The sequence below is a fragment of the Misgurnus anguillicaudatus genome, unplaced genomic scaffold (genome assembly GCF_027580225.2).
Source record: "Misgurnus anguillicaudatus unplaced genomic scaffold, ASM2758022v2 HiC_scaffold_26, whole genome shotgun sequence".
Taxonomy (NCBI): Eukaryota; Metazoa; Chordata; class Actinopteri; order Cypriniformes; family Cobitidae; genus Misgurnus; species Misgurnus anguillicaudatus.
Window position 1 is genome coordinate 2,450,909 of NW_027395276.1, and position 19,931 is coordinate 2,470,839.

Genomic DNA, 19,931 nt, shown 5'->3' on the forward strand with positions numbered 1-19,931 from the left:
CATGTCATTGCATTACCCTGCTGAAAAAACAGCATCAAACCAGCATGGGAATTATGCTGGTTTAGCTGGTGGTCACTAGCAAGCCAGCACCAAAACACAACATATGCTGGTCTTGCTGGTATGCAGTTTTTTTCAGCAGGGTAGACAACAAAAAATCAAAGCAAGTGGCATTTATCAAGTGAATGCAATGCATTTTGTGCAGCTAAGCTACATTTTGTGTAGAAGAAGTTCCCTTCTTTTGTAAGTTGCGCAAACAACATTGCTTTGTATGGCCACACTTCCAGTAAATGTCAAACAAAGGGGTGGGGGCAGTGAAATCCAGAGTTGCGAGAGATGGGAAGTGAATCAAAGCCTTCTGTCAGGAACCCATTTACATTATTATATAAGAGGATATTTTTTGTTTTTGGTTAAAATGTTCTTGACATGGTTTGAGACTAAGCTAAACACGACCAAGTGTGTTTACGTAGCTAGCCTATAGTTTAAAGACCAGCTAAATCTGACAAAAACTCTTTCTGAGTTTGTCTATGGTATGTCCTCGTTTTCATATTTGGGTAAATGTGTGTGTCCAGTTTTAGACTTTAGACTTTTAGCGGGGGCATTTGAAGCCGTCCTCACTATCTGAAAGGCCCATAAATCTAATATGGTCAACGGGTTTGTATGAGGTTGGCGTTTAGCTAGTACGTATCAGGATTTCAGTATGAAAACTTTTGTGTGTGTGTGTGTGCGTGCGTGCGTGCGTGCGTGCGTGCGTGTCTTTTTTCGGTAAACATGCAGCCTGATGCTGGTCAGCCCTTGGGCTCGTGCTGCACCTCCTATTGCAGTGGGATCAGCAGCCGAGCTGTTGCTTAACCAATCAAAAAGTAGGAGTGTTGAATAAGGCACTGTGATTGGTGGAGGAGGTGCTGAGCAGACTGGGATAGATTAAAGGGTGGGTACCACATGCAAGGCCATAATAAACTGCTTCATACAGAGAGGAATCTCTTGCAACACAGATCATAGGGATTGCTGTTTCAAACTGTTCAAACATGGTTGTTCCAGGGCCCCAGGAACCAGCAGAAAACATTTACTATCCACCCGATGGACTGTTTATGGATGCACATGTGCCAGACCTTGATGCATATCATTCTCTATACAAAAAGTCTATAGAAGAGCCTGAAGGTACAGTATGACAACTGATGATGAAAGTCGGAGCTGAATTGTAACTGTGCATCTGAATCAGAGAGACTATGATGAGATCAATACAAAAATGCATCACAAATGTGTTTCTTTGAAATGCATTGCAGAATTCTGGGGAGATGTGGCACAAGAGTTTTACTGGAAGAAGCCTGCCTCAGGACAGATGTTACAGTATAACTTTGATGTTACCAAGGGGAACATTTATGTGAAGTTCATGGAGGGTGCAAGAACAAACATCTGCTACAACGTTCTTGACCGAAATGTGCATGAGAGGAACCTTGGAGACAAAGTAGCATACTACTGGTAATGAGTGTACTATTCTTATTATTTGCTTAAAGGTGCACTGTGTAACTTTAAGGAGGATCTCTTTACAGAGATGCAATATACTAAATAAAATTATTATCAGTGGTGTATAAAGACCTTATAATGAACTGTTATATTTTTATTACCTAAGAATAAGCCGTTTTTATTTGCATACACCGTGGGCCCCCTTACATGGAAGTCGCCATTTGGGCTAGCTTGTTTCTACAATAGCCCAAAACGGCTCTGCAGAGAGTGTTTCGTTTCATCATTACATTGTCTTAGATGATGACGTGTTTGTCCTATGGCAACTACCGTAGCTTCTCTATGTATTTTGAGTAGGAGGGATGAGCTGTAGACTGAGCCATTGGTTGCATATCAAAATCTCATCACTAGATGATCTCCACACAGCACCTTTAATTTGAATACAGTAAACAGTGATAAGACAGCCCCTATAAAGATTACATCACCCTTACATCAAAGACATTCATCAAAGACTTTGAATTAACAATAAGTCTACCTCCATGAGATTGATTGATTTGTTACAGGCAAACCACTCTAAAGAGAGGTTGACTCTTAAAACTTAAGGTGCTTAAAAGGTTCATCACAGCGATGCCATAAAATATCAATTTTTTAGATCCTTAAAGAACCGTTTCTTTCTTAAATGTTCATAATCTAAAGAACTTTTTCAGTACAGAGAACCTTTTGCGAAACAGAAAGGTTCTTCGCTGTTATGGAACCATTTAACCAAAAATGTCTTTTAACCAAAAGTACCTTCCAGGAAAATTTTCTTCTAAAAATATATAAACATACAAATATATCAAATGAAAGAACAGACCCTCTGCTTTCAAACAAAGAATAAACAAACTGCTTATAAACTCCTAAATATGGGCATTTTTCTTTAAAAATATATTGTATTTTTGTAAAGAAATTGTGTTAGAGATTACATTCAGAATGATTATCAAACATACACAGCGTTTAAAATTAGTAAATAATGTTTGGCTTCAGTTTTTTTTTTTTTTTTTGCATAAATAACAGTACAGTATACATTATGTACAAATGGTATACTGTGTGCAAACATCACTTAATATTTGTGTTTATTGTCATGTATGACGTTGTACAGTTTTGTGTGTTCAGGTTTAGTCAGTATCTGGTAAACTCAAACCGTTTAATTATCACTTAAATTAAATATAAACACAGCCAGATTTGAATATTAGCGGTTAGCGCTTTATCTTCATCTCCTTTCACAGATGTCAACGCTGCGTTTTTGCACTGTTTTCAAATAATTTCTCTACGATTCTCCTAGATTAAATTATGAAGACAAACATAAAACATACGGACTAAGCGCCAGATCTGTATAATTGAATAATAACGGGGTTTTTTTCATAAATTGGTTAAGTGCGATTATCTAGTGGATAATCACGGTATTGCAGATTAACATAAAAATTCTTTAGAAACACTTTTTTATGCAAACGTTTTCTCTTAATTGACGAAATAACCTGTCAATGGCGGGAAAAGAGTTAAAAGTGAAGTTATTGTAATCGTGTTGTTTTGGCATGAAATGTTGTTCATAAATCTCAAAATTGATGCTTTGAAATATAAATAGACTTTGCAACAGTAGGTTTCAGATCAAAACTGTTACACGTTTTTAAAAATAAAAGTGCTTAAAAGGTTCTTTACGGTGATGCCATAGAATTATTTTTGGTTCCTCAAAGAACCATTTAGTCAAAAGTCCTTAGAACCATTTTTTTTTTGAAACAGAAGATTCTTCAGATGTTAAAGGGATAGTTTGCCCAAAAAAGAAAATTCGATCATCATTTTTCTCATTCTATTGTTACAAACCTGTATAAAATTTTCTTTGTTTTGATATACACAAAGGAAGATATTTTGAGGAATGTTTGTATTCAAACTCGTCATAAACCCCGTTCAATTCTATAGTAGGAAAAGAGAATACTATGAAAGTGAATGGGGCCTCCGATCGGTTTGGTTAAACATTCCTCAAAATATCTTCCTTCGTGTTCAGTAGAACAAAGAAATGTATACAGGTTTGTGACAACATGAGTGTGAGTAAATGATGACAACATTTTAATTTTTGGGTGAACTATCCCTTTAAAGGTTCTTTATGGATCCATTCAGCCAAAAATGTCTTATATGGCATCTTGAAGCACCTTTATTTTTAAGATAATACTCATAACAATGTAATATGCTTGATAAATTGTGTGAGATGGGGATATGTTCAACTTGGATTTAAAACCCTCATAGAAGTTTGCATAAAACATGTTCTCAGGACAGATTCCTGGCTGTAGTTCCTACAATCCAGTCTAGACTTTCTTCTCTGGCACATTTGATAAGGTGTTTTTGGCAGACAGTTCTGTTCTTATAGCCGGCGAAAAAAACAACAACAGCAACCACGCAGAGCAAATAATTCAGTAAGACATTAACCAACAAGCGGACACGTGCAGAGGTTTAGCCACTAAAAGCAGGTATAAACAGTACTGTGCAAAGTCTCAGGCCCTGCCAACCACAATAGCATCTTAACAAGGTCTTACATTTGCATGCACTTCTCACATTTTAGGTTGGCATATGTCGGTCTGCTGAGTTGACTCTTCTTTTGCTTGTGCAATAAACAGGGCCAAACACATACAGTAGCTGATAGACATCCAAGTCTAATACGGGCAGCTCTGCCAAAGACACCTTATCTTTTCCAGTAAAAATGGGACACATGTGCATGCAGGCATTCAAATAAGGTGAAATGCATTGTTATGAATTATTTTTTTGACAGTATCATTGTTTTCTCCAGGGAAGGTAACTCACCTGATCATCACCTGACCATCACCTACAGTCGGCTGTTGAGACAAGTGTGCCGATGTGCTAATGCTCTAAAGCTGCTTGGTAATAACATTATCTGGAAATATACCTGCAAATAAACCCAGCTGAAATATAAAATCATCCTGCATAACGTAAAAATATAACCTTGATATCTTTAATATTGACTGAGTAAGGTCATATCAAAGATCGAAACTAATGTGAAATCAGTGAGTGATCTTTGTTACAAAGTAACATTGAAGCAGAGTTAAAAGCTGCAATATGTAACTTTTTCCTCTCTATCACCATCTCTGTTTGAAACCTAAAATTGTATTTTACATCTTATTTGTAGAGTTATCGTCTTAACTTAGGTTTAATTGTTGGCTGCTTCATTTAAAGTGGCCATTATGGGGATCAGTGTTTGTTTTAGTCGGACATGACTATACACTGTAAAAAAATGCAGCATTTTTGTCAAATCAACATATATTTTGTTACTTTAACTTATAAAAACAAGTTGAAATATCACAGGTAAAAACTTGAAATAATAATGTGATTCATGCTAAAAATAGGTTGATTTGACTCGCAAAACCAAGTGGTTTTAACTTAACTAAACAGTTTACGTACTATGAACTCTTTTGAGTTTTTTCCGATCTTGATGTTTTGTGTCTGTGGTCCAGGTGTAAAAAAGGGGGACAAGGTGGCCATTTACCTTCCCATGATTCCAGAGCTGGTGTACACAATGTTGGCCTGTGCTAGAATTGGGGCGGTTCACTCTATTGTGGTAAGCAAAACTATGATTTTTATTAAACTGCATAACTGAATCACATTCACTCACCCTTATGTATTTGTCATTTATTCAGTGACTTGTAGTGCATTCAATGTATACAATGCATTAGTATGAAAAGTAAACCCATTACATTGGCATTGATATCACTGTTCAACTTTTTAAGCCAGTTTTTTACTATATTATCTCAGTAATTGTTTCTTTTAAATATGAGCATAAAACAGTGCACACATGTTTACGTATCTTTGATCTGTGATTACAATGAATGGTCAATATATTTATTGAAGAACCCATATTATGCATAAATAAACCTTTACAATGTGTTTGTTTAGACATAAATGTATGTTAGCAGTATGTGAGCAACCACCCTACAATAAAAAAACACCCACTTTTTTAATCCCCATAAAACCAAAGCAGTCTCATTAGACATGCTGTTTTGATTAATGTTTTGTTAATGTGATGTTACAGCGACAAAGCCCCGCCCATGGCCACTGACTGACTGGTTAATTTTACCAAAAAAAATTCTAAATATGTTTGTTAGCAGCGCTGATGCGGCTAAAGATACTATTGTCCCAGACTGTATTCACAGGAATCAGATCTATTTTCAGCCAAAAGCTTGTGATCGTGACAAAAGTGCTCACTATCAGTTGGTAAAGAAGTGAGAAACTTTAGCTCATTTGCATTTAAAGGTACACACATAAAAACAGCACTTTTACGCTCTCGTCCAAATATGGGCATTTTGGACATGATGTAATTAATGATTTGTGGGGTATTTTGAGCTGAAACTTCAAAGACACATTCTAGGCACACCTGAGACTTATGTTACATCTTGTAAAAATGGTCAAAACATATAGATACTGCCCATAGTATGCCACAGTTGAAATAATGTTTAATTTATTGTTGGTCAGACATTATAATACTTTATAAAACGGTTAGTTCCAATCCTTGATTCTGATTGGTCAATAGGTGTGCTTTATTCACAATAAAGCACTGCTATGACCGCTTCACCCAACGGTTCTATTTAATATCACTGCGCCCTTAGCAACACCCTTAGCAACACATAAACATATAATGAGACAAAGTCTGAGAACAGTTTGTTGTTTTTATTTGAGCTTTCATGTTGTTGTTCGCAGTCAGGGACTATTTTTTCTAGCGGAAGGAATGCTTTTATTGATTTAACTTCATGAAAGTTGCACTAATATTTTTTTTACTTTAATATTGTGTGGTAACCGTTTTATAAAAGCAATAAGGTACTCGAGGCAAGTGCTGTATCGTGAATAAGTAACGGCTGAAGGGGTTGCAGGCACTCCGCTTCGCGTCGTGCCTAACAACGCCCTTCAGCCGTTACTTATTCACGATACAGCACAGCCTCTCGTACCTTATTGCTTAAATAAGGTCTTTTTCTCTCCAATCTAAGGGGGACATTTGACTTTGAATAAATTAGCTACATTTTTGACTTTTAATTATGTTTTTATGAACATCAGGGTCAGTTCTTGAAATTGTATAGTATGTGATTTTAAAATGGTTTAAACTTTGTCTCAGCTTTAGCAGGAATATTGTTAATGTGTATTTAATGAATGTGCCCTCATTTACCCCACCATGACTATTTTTACCAGCCAAGACTCTCTTGCCATGTAAAGGTTATAGCTGAAGTAAAAATATCACAGGCACTTTTAATCAAGTATTTAAAGTATTGAAACTATTTGATGCATAGATGATGACCCCATTTCAGCCAGCCCATTGTTCTCCTTATCCTAAATTATATTCAAATGTGAAATGCTTTTTCCTATTACAGCCCAATATTCAGATAAACTTCTTTACTTCTCATAAACTTTTATACTTCCTTTATCTTAAAGGAATAGTCTACTCATTTTCAATATTAAAATATGTTATTACCTTAACCTAGAATTGTTGATAAATCCCTCTATCATCTGTGTGCGTGCACGTAAGCGCTGGAGCGCGCTGCGACGCTTCGATAGCATTTAGCTTAGCCCCATTCATGTACCATTTAGAGATAAAGTTAGAAGTGACCAAACACATCAACGTTTTTCCTATTTAAGACGAGTAGTTATACGAGCAAGTTTGGTGGTACAAAATAAAACGCAGCGCTTTTCTAAGCGGATTTAAAAGAGGAACTATATTTTATGGCGTAATAGCACTTTTGGGAGTACTTCGACTCGCCTGAAAAATCCGCTCCCCTTCTCACTCTCATAATGGGAGAGGGAGGGTGTTACTGCGCCGAGTTGAAGTACTCCCAAAAGTGCTATTACGCCATAAAATATAGTTCCTCTTTTAAATCCGCTTAGAAAAGCGCTACGTTTTATTTTGTACCACCAAACTTGCTCGTATAACTACTCGTCTTACTTTCTAAGCAATTAGATAACAAACAAAAATCCCACAATCGTTTTAATGAAGGAGGGATTGGCACCATATCTACTCAGGTAAAAAAGTAGTACACTTCTATACTGTACTTAGTGCTCTATTTTCATGCACTAATTTTGTACTTTGTATACTAAAAATTCTTCTCCTGTCTTTCTGTGTCAGTTTGCAGGCTTCTCCTCAGAGTCCCTGTGTGAGAGAATCGTGGATGCTCGGTGTAATATACTGGTAACAGCAGGTAACTATGGTTTTACCCTATAGCATCATCTTACCAGAAAGAAGTTGTTAATTCTCTGTATTACACGGCTCTCTAAAAAAATTGGCCAGTTGCGACATTTCCAGGTATATTATAGGGAATGTTAATGTACGTCACCGCAGTGTTGCATTATGGGACGTGGGCGCCATGTTTAGAGGCACCGACGACCGCTATGCCATTTAATTCTGGGCATGTTAAGCTAAAACTAGGTAAATTTGAAGAAAAACGGAAGATATCGAGAAGTTGAAAGAACAAGAGAAGGGACCCTATCGGGATAAACTAAATGCTACTGCCAAAAAACTTTATTTGGACAAATAAACAACATAGATCCATATGATTTAGCAGCCCAAGACTGGATTACGGACCTCCGCTTACATATCTGGTCAATTACCTTGTTTTTGCAGGACTTTATTTACACTTTGCAGGAGTTTAAGAGCTATAAATCCCTTCAAGCTTATAGTAAAGTGACACTTCTTCTTTTGGAGTTTTATGGTTGGCAAACCAGCTATTTACTGACAATGTGTTAATACCTACGTACCTTAATGATTCTATAAAATAATTTCTCCGTTGTATTCTGCGCGATGAATCAACACATGTTCAAAAGATGGCACTTCTGTTTTGGCCAAGTTATTAAAACAAACAAAATGCTAAACATTTAGCTAACGTTGTTATTTAAAGAGTCACAAGCAGTTGGTTTGAGCAGTTGCATTTAATAAAAAATATGTGTAACAATCGTCAAAATTGTCTAAATATTTATTTTTATAACTCATGTGTTTAGGGTGATCAGAAATGAATGAATGAATCAATCAATAACTTACATTTGCAAGTTAGTTTGACAGTGTTAGCATAAAAACAAGACAATTTAAGTGGTTCTGCTTTTATTAATCACAAATTACTGAATGACTGAAAATGCAGCGAACACACTCTCGCTGATGCAGGGATTTTTTTTGAAAAGTAAACGTTTTTCTCCTGATTACAGCATGCAAACCACGCGATCTTTTCGTCAGCTCCTGCACCGGCTTCCTTTGTTTTTTCCACGAATAAAAGCTGGAAAAACGTATTCCGTTGTTCAGTTTCCTCCCTGAACGATCGCGTGACTTGCTTGATCGAGCAGTACTGACCAAACATATCGAAGTTTATTAAAATCTCGACAGAAAATACAAAAACAACCTCCAATACATTAACTCAAATACAGCGGGATAGGACGCGTGCCTGCAAAGATGGCGGATTACACATAATCCAACACAGCGTGACGTCAACTCCACATTCCCTATTCCAGATGGCAACCGCCTGAAACTAATAACACACAGCTGCAAATAATTTTGACATGTACAGTTTAATAATTACACAAAATGTCTTTTAATAACATATCCGGCATTATATTTACAAATGATTAAACAAAGACCTGTCCTACCTTAAACCCGAAAGTAAACAGGTCTATCTTGTGGAAGGTCTGCATTCATTAAAAATTAGCAAATAAAATATTACAAATCAATATTTAATGTTCCTTACCTTACTTATGAGGTAAATAGTAATGTAATATGCAGGATAATGTAGAGGCAGCAGGTTTGTATAGCGAAATAAACCCTGCCTATTTCTGTGATAACAACCAGTTGCCTATACATAATCCCTTACTGTGGGTTCACACTAAATGTGAGTTCAACGATTTGCGTTAGTAGATTACATACAAAGTCAATGCAAAGACGCGATCAGACGCATCCTCATGTGGGGCGATGCGAATGATGTGATATGGGTGGCGAGTTTGCCATGAAAACACGCACCATTCGCCTTAAACGCGTCTTCGCCCAAGTTGACAATATTCAACTCGAGCGAAAAATTTGCATGACACAAAATTAAATCCCGTGAGTAATCTAGAGCGAGTAACGCAATGCCCCCTGTTTGGTGTGTACGTAGCATTACTGTAGGTTTTCACCAGCCACATTTGAGGTGTCAAATTCACGTCTACCGCTTCTAGTTTGCCGCTTAAACATTTTGAGTATATTGGCTTCGTTCGCACGTAAAAGCCGCACTTGAAATTCTAGTCATCGAGACATTCACGCAGAAATTTGCGTCATGGGAGGGGCTTTGCGACTCCGTTCGCTTCCTGTAATCATGTCACTACTAGAGCAATCTCCTGATTGGTTAACATGGCGCGTTTTTCCGCCAAAGTTCAAATTTTTCAAATCGCAGCAATGCTCAATTTGCATGAACTAGACGTGCGAATGAGGCGGAATTGTGTCTACAACGGCGCGCTTAACGCCTCATTCGTGCCGCGAGACCTCCAGAAGCGCATTGAAATCACTTACCCTTGACGCCTCTACCGCGGCTGGTGTGAACGCAGCATTACTTATTAAAGGTGCCATAGAATAAAAAACTGTATTTACCTCAGCATAGATGCGTTCTGTACATAGTAATGGAATATTGTGAGCCTTAAACGCGTTTGTTTCCTAATTTTTATGTAAACCTGCTGCATGCAAAAGACTGCTGGAAAACAAGCCAATCTCAACATAATACAGACACAAGCTATGACTGCTGAGTTAGCGCTATATGCTAATTAATGCTATATGCTAGCATTTAGGCTGAAGTTCTACTATTGACATTAAAGTTACTTTTTGCACCATCTCATGCCCCCAGTTTGAGAACCACTGTTGTAAATCATTTAAAACCAGCAGTCACATGGGAGCTTGTCATGTTAACAAAGCTTCGGTCAATTATTTGCCCAGAATGCTTTGGGTGGCCAGTGAGATCTAAATCAGCCCTAATTTTAACACCTGTTCTTTCTCTTTTTTCATGCGTTTGCTTTCTCTTTGTGTGTATGTGACCCACAGATGGCGTTTACAGAGGTGACAAACTGATCAATCTGAAGAAGATTGCAGATGAAGCTCTGGAGCGTTGCAAGGGGAGGTACATGTACATCTTTATTTTTAATATCCTCTTCTTTTTAAAAAAGGATAGTTCACCTAAAAATTACAATTTTGTAATCATTCACTCACCTTCATGTTGATCTAAACCTGTATGAGTTTTTTTTAGTACACAAAAGAAAATATTTTTAAACATACAGTAGATCGTAAGCATGCAGATGACTGCACCCATTGACTTCCATAGTAGGAAAAACAAATACTGTGGTTGTCAATATGTATAAGAAAAAAGTTTAGATCAACATGAAGGTGAGTAAATGGGAATACTATACCTTTAAAATCCTCTAACTCAATCTGCACCAAACCATCAGCCCGTTCCAGTGTCACCCATTTGGAATCTATCAAGGGTTGCCGGGCAACAGCACGGTTTGGAAGCCTCCTTTTTATATCGCTATTATGATGTGTGAAATGAGACATCAGCATCAGAGTGCCAAAAAAAAAACACATGTTACAGAATGAGACCGTGTTGTGCAACGTGTCACCAGATGGTTGTCGATAATTATTTCTGTGCATCAGGTGTTGATGGTTATTACTCAAACCATTGACATAATGCAGTGATATGAATACACACAGGTATCATTTGTGCCGTTGCATCAGTATTACTATTTATATTTAGGCAGCCAAACTGACTTAAAAAAGTAAGAAGAACGGCAATCAATCCAGCCCATTCTCATGATTTGCATATAAATAGCACGCAGTGTGAAAAGTCGTGCAATACAAACGGCAAATTTCAAATTTGAGTGCATATGATACACCAGTCCTTCCCGTTTAATTACTTTTCATTTTCGCTTGGGTTTTTGTTACATTATATGACATCCTAACTCAGTGGTTCTGGAAGTTTTGGAATGTTTTATGTCATATATTATCTTTCGGGAGGCATGAAGGGATGCACCATACACAAGGGAGGCCGTACCCCAAAAAAGTTCAAGAACCACTGCCCTAACCCAAATCTAACCCCAACTCCAAGCGACCACAGTTTAGAAATAGACAAAAACATGGAGAAACCTATATTTTATATGACATCCTAAAGCAAATCCTAAATCTAACCCCAAACCAAAGCGACAGAAAAAAACCCAGCCAAAAAATAAGAAACCAATTCATAAAACGACACAAAAGATGCGCTGTATTAAGTGAAGGGGAAGGACTGGCGTATCATACTGTATGCACTCAAAAAAATTTATTTGGCATATGTATTGCACGACTTTACACACTACGTGATATATCAATCCATTAGAAGTGTAAGAGACAAAATATTTGATAGAGACAAACTGCTGCCAAGATGTTATATTACTTATCTAAGCTATCAGACTTATGATTTTTGCTTGTTGAATGATAAAAGTGATTTTAGAGTGGTTTCATCATTTGGATGTGTCATCAGATATCTGAGTCATTATGTGCTACAGTTTCTGTTGTTAATCTGATCATTTTTACTTTTTGATATTTTTCTCTTAGCATATGTGTTCAGAAATGTGTGGTGGTGAAACATCACGCCTTCATCACAAACACTGACGCTTCCAACAAACTACAGGTACAATAGTTCATCCAGAAATTATTATAAAATATTGATAAAACAATATATAATAAGAGCTCTCGTACATCATACACACACATCAAGAAGCATTTCTGTCATTTCGACCATACACTGTAAAAAAGGTAAAAGTTGGATCAACTTAAAAAAATATATTTAATTGGTAACACCTAAAAAATTAAGTTGTTTCAACTTACATGTTTAAGTAAAAAAAGACTTTAAATGAAAAAATTACATTAAAATAACTTACATTTTTTGGTGTTACTGTTATTGTTTTTTAGGTATTAATTAATTTTTAAGTTAACTTTTTACAGTGTATAGCAGTGCAGTACATAGGCTGTTTCTCAACATGCGTTCTTCAGCGATCTTGCGTCCTTGTGTTCTCGCTCTACCTCATCATTAACAGTCGAAGGCCCTGTCCCAAATTGTGCACTTCATGTGGACTTTCGGTCTCGTGGCCTTAAATTGCGCGTGCTCGCTTAGTCTATGAGTCTGTAGGGTGTCCCATCTGTCATTTTTACGCTTTGAAGTGTGCTCATCAGTGCCTCTTTTGCCCCCTTGATGCGGTCTTCAGCGAAGCCCGCACTGCAGCAGGCTTCGCGCACTTTACAAACCCAGAAGTCATTGCGAAAGAGCAATCAGACGACGGAAGCAGGGACGTGCACAGACATTTTGAGGGGCAGGGGCTCAAGTGAAATAAAGGGCACCTTTCATAATTATGTTTTTTTTTAAACAAAAAGTATATTAACACAATTCTGACTTCCTTTTTTAAAAAATATTTAAAAAGTTAATTAATTTTATCTTCCTCAAACTCACGCAATTGTTTAATTTTCAAAAGATGTCTACAAAATAATCAGTTCACACAGACATCATGGTCTCCTTAGTAGTCTATGTTTATAGAGCAGCAAAGGAAGCCATTACACAATGTGCATGTTTTGAAAACATTAAATTACATATTAATTACAAATTTAAAATGCTAATAACAAAGTTGTGACAGCTGAGTTAGCGCTACACGCCAATAAATGCTATATCATATGCTAACGTTTAGCTGATTAGTTGTTAGTTGTTACTCAAAATGTATTTTTGTCTGATAAGGGCTCAAAATATAAGGTCTGTTTACTAATGTGAGCTTCTGGCATGAGCCTCAGAGCAGAGCAAGCAGAGCAGAGCTCAACATTATTATTCATGGCCCTTTCAAATAGGGCAAAAATAGACGATTTAATTAAAATGACAAATTCTAGGGTTGTAAATAGACATGTAAAAACGTTTTTGGATAATTTTTGCACTTAATAAAGCAACATACCTTCTATGTAATTGTCAAAGAACAATTTAACATATTATGACAACACATCCTATGGCACCTTTAATCTTAGGTTTCATATTTATTAGGGTTACACATGTCAGAAACAACAAATATAGATTAGGCCTATTTTATTTGTATTTTATATTTTACTTTTTTGTGATGTCAGTGAAAATTCTGACTGGGCAAGTAAAATACTGAACCATCAGATTTCTTCCCAATCTACTCCAGCACTCCAGTATAACACATTATACTTATTTAACAGACATTACAAAAAACGCAAAAAAAGCTTACTACTGTAGTTAGCAATTATTTTATTGTTTGTGCTTTATTATTTTATGAGCAGTCTGTTTACACTATACACTACACTGTTACAAGTTTGTAACTCTTCAGGTTAATATGGGATTGCCATGGAAAACAATGTCCCTGAATCGTTATGTGTAACAACGTGTCCCATATTTTATGCATAAAACTGTTAATATAAGAATGCTTTCTTCCTCACACACTTACCGGTAGCTGCCTGCATAATCATGCACATGATCGCGTCTCTCGTTCAGGCGCTTTGGCGCTTGAAGCGCGAATGATGCAGCACGAGTGTAGACAAGCCAATCATAAAGCAAAGTAAGTTAGAGAGGCGGGACTAAGGAAAGGTAAAGCCAATCATATTAGCGATGTGAATTTTGGAGGCGGGACTCATCTGTTAACCGTTTGTGTGCCACAAATAGCGCTATTTTTCTTTATATAAGAGTTTAAATCTCATTTAAATGATTCCTGAATAAATTCATGTTAAATTAAGTAAGCAACAAGTAAAAAACACAAGAAACAGACAGACATCAGTTGTTATATGTATAAAGATCATATTATTGTTTTTTTTAAAAAGCACCCCAGAAAAAAAGGGCACTTTCTCTCCAGGAATAAAAAGGGCAGGTGCTCAAGCCCCCTTTGATGTCTATGTGTGCACGTGCCTGGACGGAAGGGAGGAGTTCACACTGACGGGCAACTTCTCTACCTATTTCCGGTGTAACGCTCGAGTCTGTCCAAAAATACGACTCCGGTGCACCCACGTGGACTCGCATCAAGGGTCCCTAAAGTCTGCACTACATGATGTCATCAAAGGGTGGACTCTGAGGAGGACCACAAGTCCGGAGTGTGCCATTTGGGACAGGGCCTCAAGGGGCCCTAAAATCTGCACTAAATGATATCATCAAAGTGTAGACTATGAGGAGGACCACAAGTCCAGAGTGTGCCATTTGGGACAGGGCCTCAAGGGTCCCTAAAGTCTGCACTACATGATGTCATCAAAGTGTGGACTCTGAGGAGGACCACAAGTCCGGAGTGTGCCATTTGGGACAGGGCCTCAAGGGGCCCTAAAATCTGCACTAAATGATATCATCAAAGTGTGGACTATGAGGAGGACCACAAGTCCAGAGTGTGCCATTTGGGACAGGGCCTCAAGGGTCCCTAAAGTCTGCACTACATGATGTCATCAAAGTATGGACCCTGAGGAGGACCACAAGTCCGGAGTGTGCCATTTGGGACAGGGCCTCAAGGGTCCCTAAAGTCTGCACTACATGATGTCATCAAAGTGTGGACCCTGAGGAGGACCACATGTCCGGAGTGTGCCATTTGGGACAGGGCCTCAAGGGTCCCTAAAGTCTGTACTACATGATGTCATCACAGTGTGGACTCTGAGGAGGACCACAAGTCCGGAGTGTGCCATTTGGGACAGGGCCTCAAGGGGCCCTAAAGTCTGCACTACATGATGTCATCAAAGTGTGGATTCTGAGGAGGACCACAACTCCGGGGTGTGCCATTTGGAACAGGGCCTCAAGGGTCCCTAAAGTCTGCACTACATGATGTCATCACAGTGTGGACTCTGAGGAGGACCACAAGTCCGGAGTGTGCCATTTGGGACAGGGCCTCAAGGGTCCCTAAAGTCTGCATTACATGATGTCATCAAAGTGTGGACTATGAGGAGGACCACAAGTCCGGCGTGTGCCATTTGGGACAGGGCCTCAAGGGGCCCTAAAGTCTGCACTGCATAAGGTCATCAAAGTGTGAACTCTGAGGAGGACCACAAGTCCGGAGTGTGCCATTTCGGACAGGGCCTCAAGGGTCCCTAAAATCTGCACTACATGATGTCATCAAAGTGTGGACTATGAGGAGGACGACAAGTCCAGAGTGTGCCATTTGGGACAGGGCCTCAAGGGGCCCTAAAGTCTGCACTACATGATGTCATCACAGTGTGGACTCTGAGGAGGACCACAAGTCCAGAGTGTGCCATTTGGGACAGGGCCTCAAGGGGCCCTAAAGTCTGCACCACATGATGTCATCAAAGTGTGGACTCTGAGGAGGACCACAAGTCCAGAGTGTGCCATTTGGGACAGGGCCTCAAGGGGCCCTAAAGTCTGCACTACATGATGTCATCACAGTGTGGACTCTGAGGAGGACCACAAGTCCGGAATGTGCCATTTGGGACAGGGCCTCAAGGGGCCCTAAAATCTGCACTACATGATGTCATCACAGTGTGGACTCTGAGGAGGACCACAAGTCCGGAGTGTGCCATTTGGGACAGGGCCTCAAGGGGCCCTAAAATCTGCACTACATGATGTCATCACAGTGTGGACTCTGAGGAGGACCACAAGTCCGGAGTGTGCCATTTGGGACAGGGCCTCAAGGGGCCCTAAAGTCTGCACTACATGATGTCATCAAAGTGTGGACCCTGAGGAGGACCACAAGTCCGGAGTGTGCCATTTGGGACAGGGCCTCAAGGGTCCCTAAAGTCTGCACTACATTATGTCATCAAAGTGTGGACCCTGAGGAGGACCACAAGTCCGGAGTGTGCCATTTGGGACAGGGCCTCAAGGGGCCCTAAATTCTGCACTACATGATGTCATCAAAGTGTGGACCCTGAGGAGGACCACAAGTCCGGAGTGTGCCATTTGGGACAGGGCCTCAAGGGTCCCTAAAGTCTGCACTACATGATGTCATCAAAGTGTGGACCATGAGGAGGACCACAAGTCCGGAGTGTGCCATTTGGGACAGTGCCTCAAGGGGCCCTAAAATCTGCACTACATGATGTCATCAAAGTGTGCACTATAAGGAGGACCACAAGTCCGGAGTGTGCCATTTCGGACAGGGCCTCAAGGGTCCCTAAAATCTGCACTACATGATGTCATCAAAGTGTGGACTATGAGGAGGACCACAAGTCCAGAGTGTGCCATTTGGGACAGTGCCTCAAGGGGCCCTAAAGTCTGCACTACATGATGTCATCAAAGTGTGGACTCTGAGGAGGACCACAAGTCCGGAGTGTGCCATTTGGGACAGGGCCGAAGTTCAATTCCAATTCTCAAGAACACAAGTACAGAGGATGCATGAAAATAGCTGGATGTGTTCTTGATATCGAGGATGCATCGAGTGCAGACTTACACCCTGAAATCTGGGGAGGTCAGGTGACCAAGAGGAAGATCGCACACATCTCAATTCTCACAAGTGCACTTTGTGTTCTTGCAACCTTCTGAGTTCGTTCTTCCGAGGTCGCCTAGCAAGACCAGTCTTCACAAGAATGCAAGTCCGTTCTTCGCGTTGTTGGAATTGAGAAACAGCCCTTGTGAAACGAGACAGCGTTTCTCCAGGACTATGGCAATACTGACCAACATAAATCAACACATAGCAAAAGACTAGAAAAAGTACATTTTTAGCCTAGCAACATAAAGTGTATGTGTGCAATCTAGTGCAAACAGTGCCAGACAAGAGACAAATGCAAGACAGTACAAGACACTACAGTATGCATAAAATAAATAATAAAGTAGCGCCAACCAATGCAATATGGCTCTGATTACAAAAGAGAATGATTGTAAACATCCCTACACATAATTTAGCTGCAGAAGGTAATAGCATAGAAAAATATAATGTGCAAAATATAACATTAAAGTGTGATGATGTGCAAAGAAACGCATTAAAACAGTACTGACATGTTGTTGACATAAAACAGTGTTGAGACATGAATGGATGTGATAGACCATTATCAGGTGTTATGGGAGGAAGTGAATGAGATATCCTTAATAATGCAGTGAAATAAACCTGTGTGTGCTTTAGACCCCATGGGACGTTGAGTGTGATATTTGGTGGGATGATCTTCTGGATGGGGTGTCAGATGAGTGTGAACCAGAGTGGATGGACTCTGAAGATCCTCTTTTCATACTTTATACAAGCGGCTCTACAGGAAAACCCAAGGCAAGTGACCCTTAAAGGGATAGTTCACCCAAAAATGAAAATTCATTTGAAAATTCAAAGTATGTTGATATATGCCTTTACATATTGTGCTGTATGCAAGTACTCATTTAAAGAGGTTCTTCCACTCATTCATTTCTCTCTACAGGGGGTTGTTCATACTGTTGCTGGCTACATGCTATATACATCACTGACATTTAAGCATGTGTTTGATTATCACCATGACGACGTGTACTGGTGCACTGCAGACATTGGATGGATCACAGGCCACTCCTACATCACGTACGGGCCATTAGCCAATGGAGCAACAAGCGTGCTCGTAAGATCTGTGCTCACTTTATATGCAAAAGCATTTGTTGCATGTTTTAGTGCATTTAAATAATGTTTTTTTTTATTAGTTATCTTTATGATTATTAGTAATTTAGCCTGAATGTGTGTGTGTGTGTTTGTGTGCGTGTGCGTGTGTGTGTAGTTTGAAGGTGTCCCAGTTTACCCTCATGTGGGCAGATGCTGGGAGGTCATTGAGAAATATGGAGTCTCTAAATTCTACACAGCACCCACTGCTATCAGACTGCTGATGAAATATGGCAGAGAACCACTACAACGGTGAGCACAAACACAACACACACACACACACACACACACACACACACACACGCGCGCGCGCACACATGCACACGCGCACATGCACACACGCGCACGCACACACACACGCACACGCACGCACGCACGCACGCACGCACGCGCACACACACACACACACACACACACACACACACACACACACACACACACACACAACAACAACAACTCCTGCACATAACAAACACATACAGCCACACACGTGCGCAATCAATACAAACAAACACATAACCAACCTGCACACAAAAACAGTCAAATACAACAACACCGCACACAACAAAGACACACACAACAACAACTCCTGCATACAATAACAAACACTTACAACCGTACCCACATACAATAAATAGAGACAAACACATAACCAAACCTGCACACAATAAAAGTTAAAGACAACAACACCCGCGCACAATACACACACACAACAAATACACACACAAACAAACAACACACACACAACAACTCCTGCACACAGTAACAAACACATACAACCACACCCGCATACAACATATACAGACAAACACATAACCAAACCTGCACACAATAACAGTCAAATACAACAACACCACACACAACTCCTGCACACAATAACAAACACATCCCTGCAAGTAAGCCTACGATGGCCCTGTATGGGCATAGCCTAAGGGCCCCGCGCAGGTTCGCTCACTGGCGAAACGTTGGCCCCTTAGCGCTGGCCCTGCATGGGCAGCCCTCACTTAGCCCCCAGGAAGTCCTCATACAGCAAAATCCCCAGAGTTAAATGAACACTGCTGGATGTATATATTGTCCCATCTTACAGAGTGTTAAAAAGTAAAAATGAAGCAGAATTAAAAGCTCTGTTATCCTCTTTCTCAACACCTCTGTCTGAAATCTAAAATTGCATTTTACCTCTTACTTGTAGAGTCATTTTCTTACTTTAGGTTGAGATTTTGTTTCATTTAAAGTCACCAATATTGTGATCAGTGTTTGATTTAGTTAAACTTGACTCTTGACTCTTAGGGTGCGTTCACATGACAAAATTTCGGGAGTGACAACCGTATTTACTTACAGGTGTGAGTCTGGAAGTGTCCTGTTCAGACAGCAAATTAAAGACACAAATAGAACACTGCCTGTATGAACGAGCAACCGACCTCAAACCCGTATTCTAGTTACACGCGGCGCCTGTAACCATAGTTACGGGCGAATATATTAAAAAAAGTATTATTTATGCAATGGGCAAACTTTATTTATGTAATTAACAAAAACAGCTGGCTGGTGTAACGCTTACCATTGTGCAGAGAAAAATAAACAAGGGTGGTTTCTTATTAAAGTTTTAATTTCCAAAATGAATGAACATAAAATCAGTTTCAGCAACTGCACGTTTTACCAAAGCAGATATATCCAATACAAAAGTAATCATAATGACTTGTGAAGCATAATGAGGCAAATCATAATGAAGCAAATCGATCCGTTTTTGCAAGAAATCGAACTTTATTTAAACCATTAACGCAGCCAAATAGGAAGTGCGCTTACGCTCCCGCTCTGTAGGTGGCGCAGAGAGTATGGTTTACCAACCGCAGGCAAAACCAGCCTCTTAGCGCCACCTAAAGAGCGGGAGTGTAAAAAGCGCA

The 19,931-nt window shown here is 39.4% G+C and overlaps 1 protein-coding gene across 1 annotated transcript in view; it reads left to right on the forward strand.

Annotated features, from left to right (window-relative positions):
- Positions 1–945: 945 nt before the first annotated feature.
- LOC141362435 (acetyl-coenzyme A synthetase, cytoplasmic-like) overlaps positions 946–19,931 on the forward strand; it is a 29,606-nt gene continuing 10,620 nt past the window's right edge. Inside the window, exons 1-10 of the mRNA XM_073864512.1 lie at positions 946–1,158; positions 1,284–1,479; positions 4,277–4,368; positions 4,959–5,062; positions 7,610–7,682; positions 10,529–10,604; positions 12,071–12,146; positions 17,545–17,682; positions 17,828–17,998; positions 18,152–18,285. Coding sequence (XP_073720613.1) covers positions 1,026–1,158; positions 1,284–1,479; positions 4,277–4,368; positions 4,959–5,062; positions 7,610–7,682; positions 10,529–10,604; positions 12,071–12,146; positions 17,545–17,682; positions 17,828–17,998; positions 18,152–18,285 — 1,193 coding nt within the window. The 5' untranslated portion in view covers positions 946–1,025. The remainder of the gene's footprint in view (positions 1,159–1,283; positions 1,480–4,276; positions 4,369–4,958; positions 5,063–7,609; positions 7,683–10,528; positions 10,605–12,070; positions 12,147–17,544; positions 17,683–17,827; positions 17,999–18,151; positions 18,286–19,931) is intronic.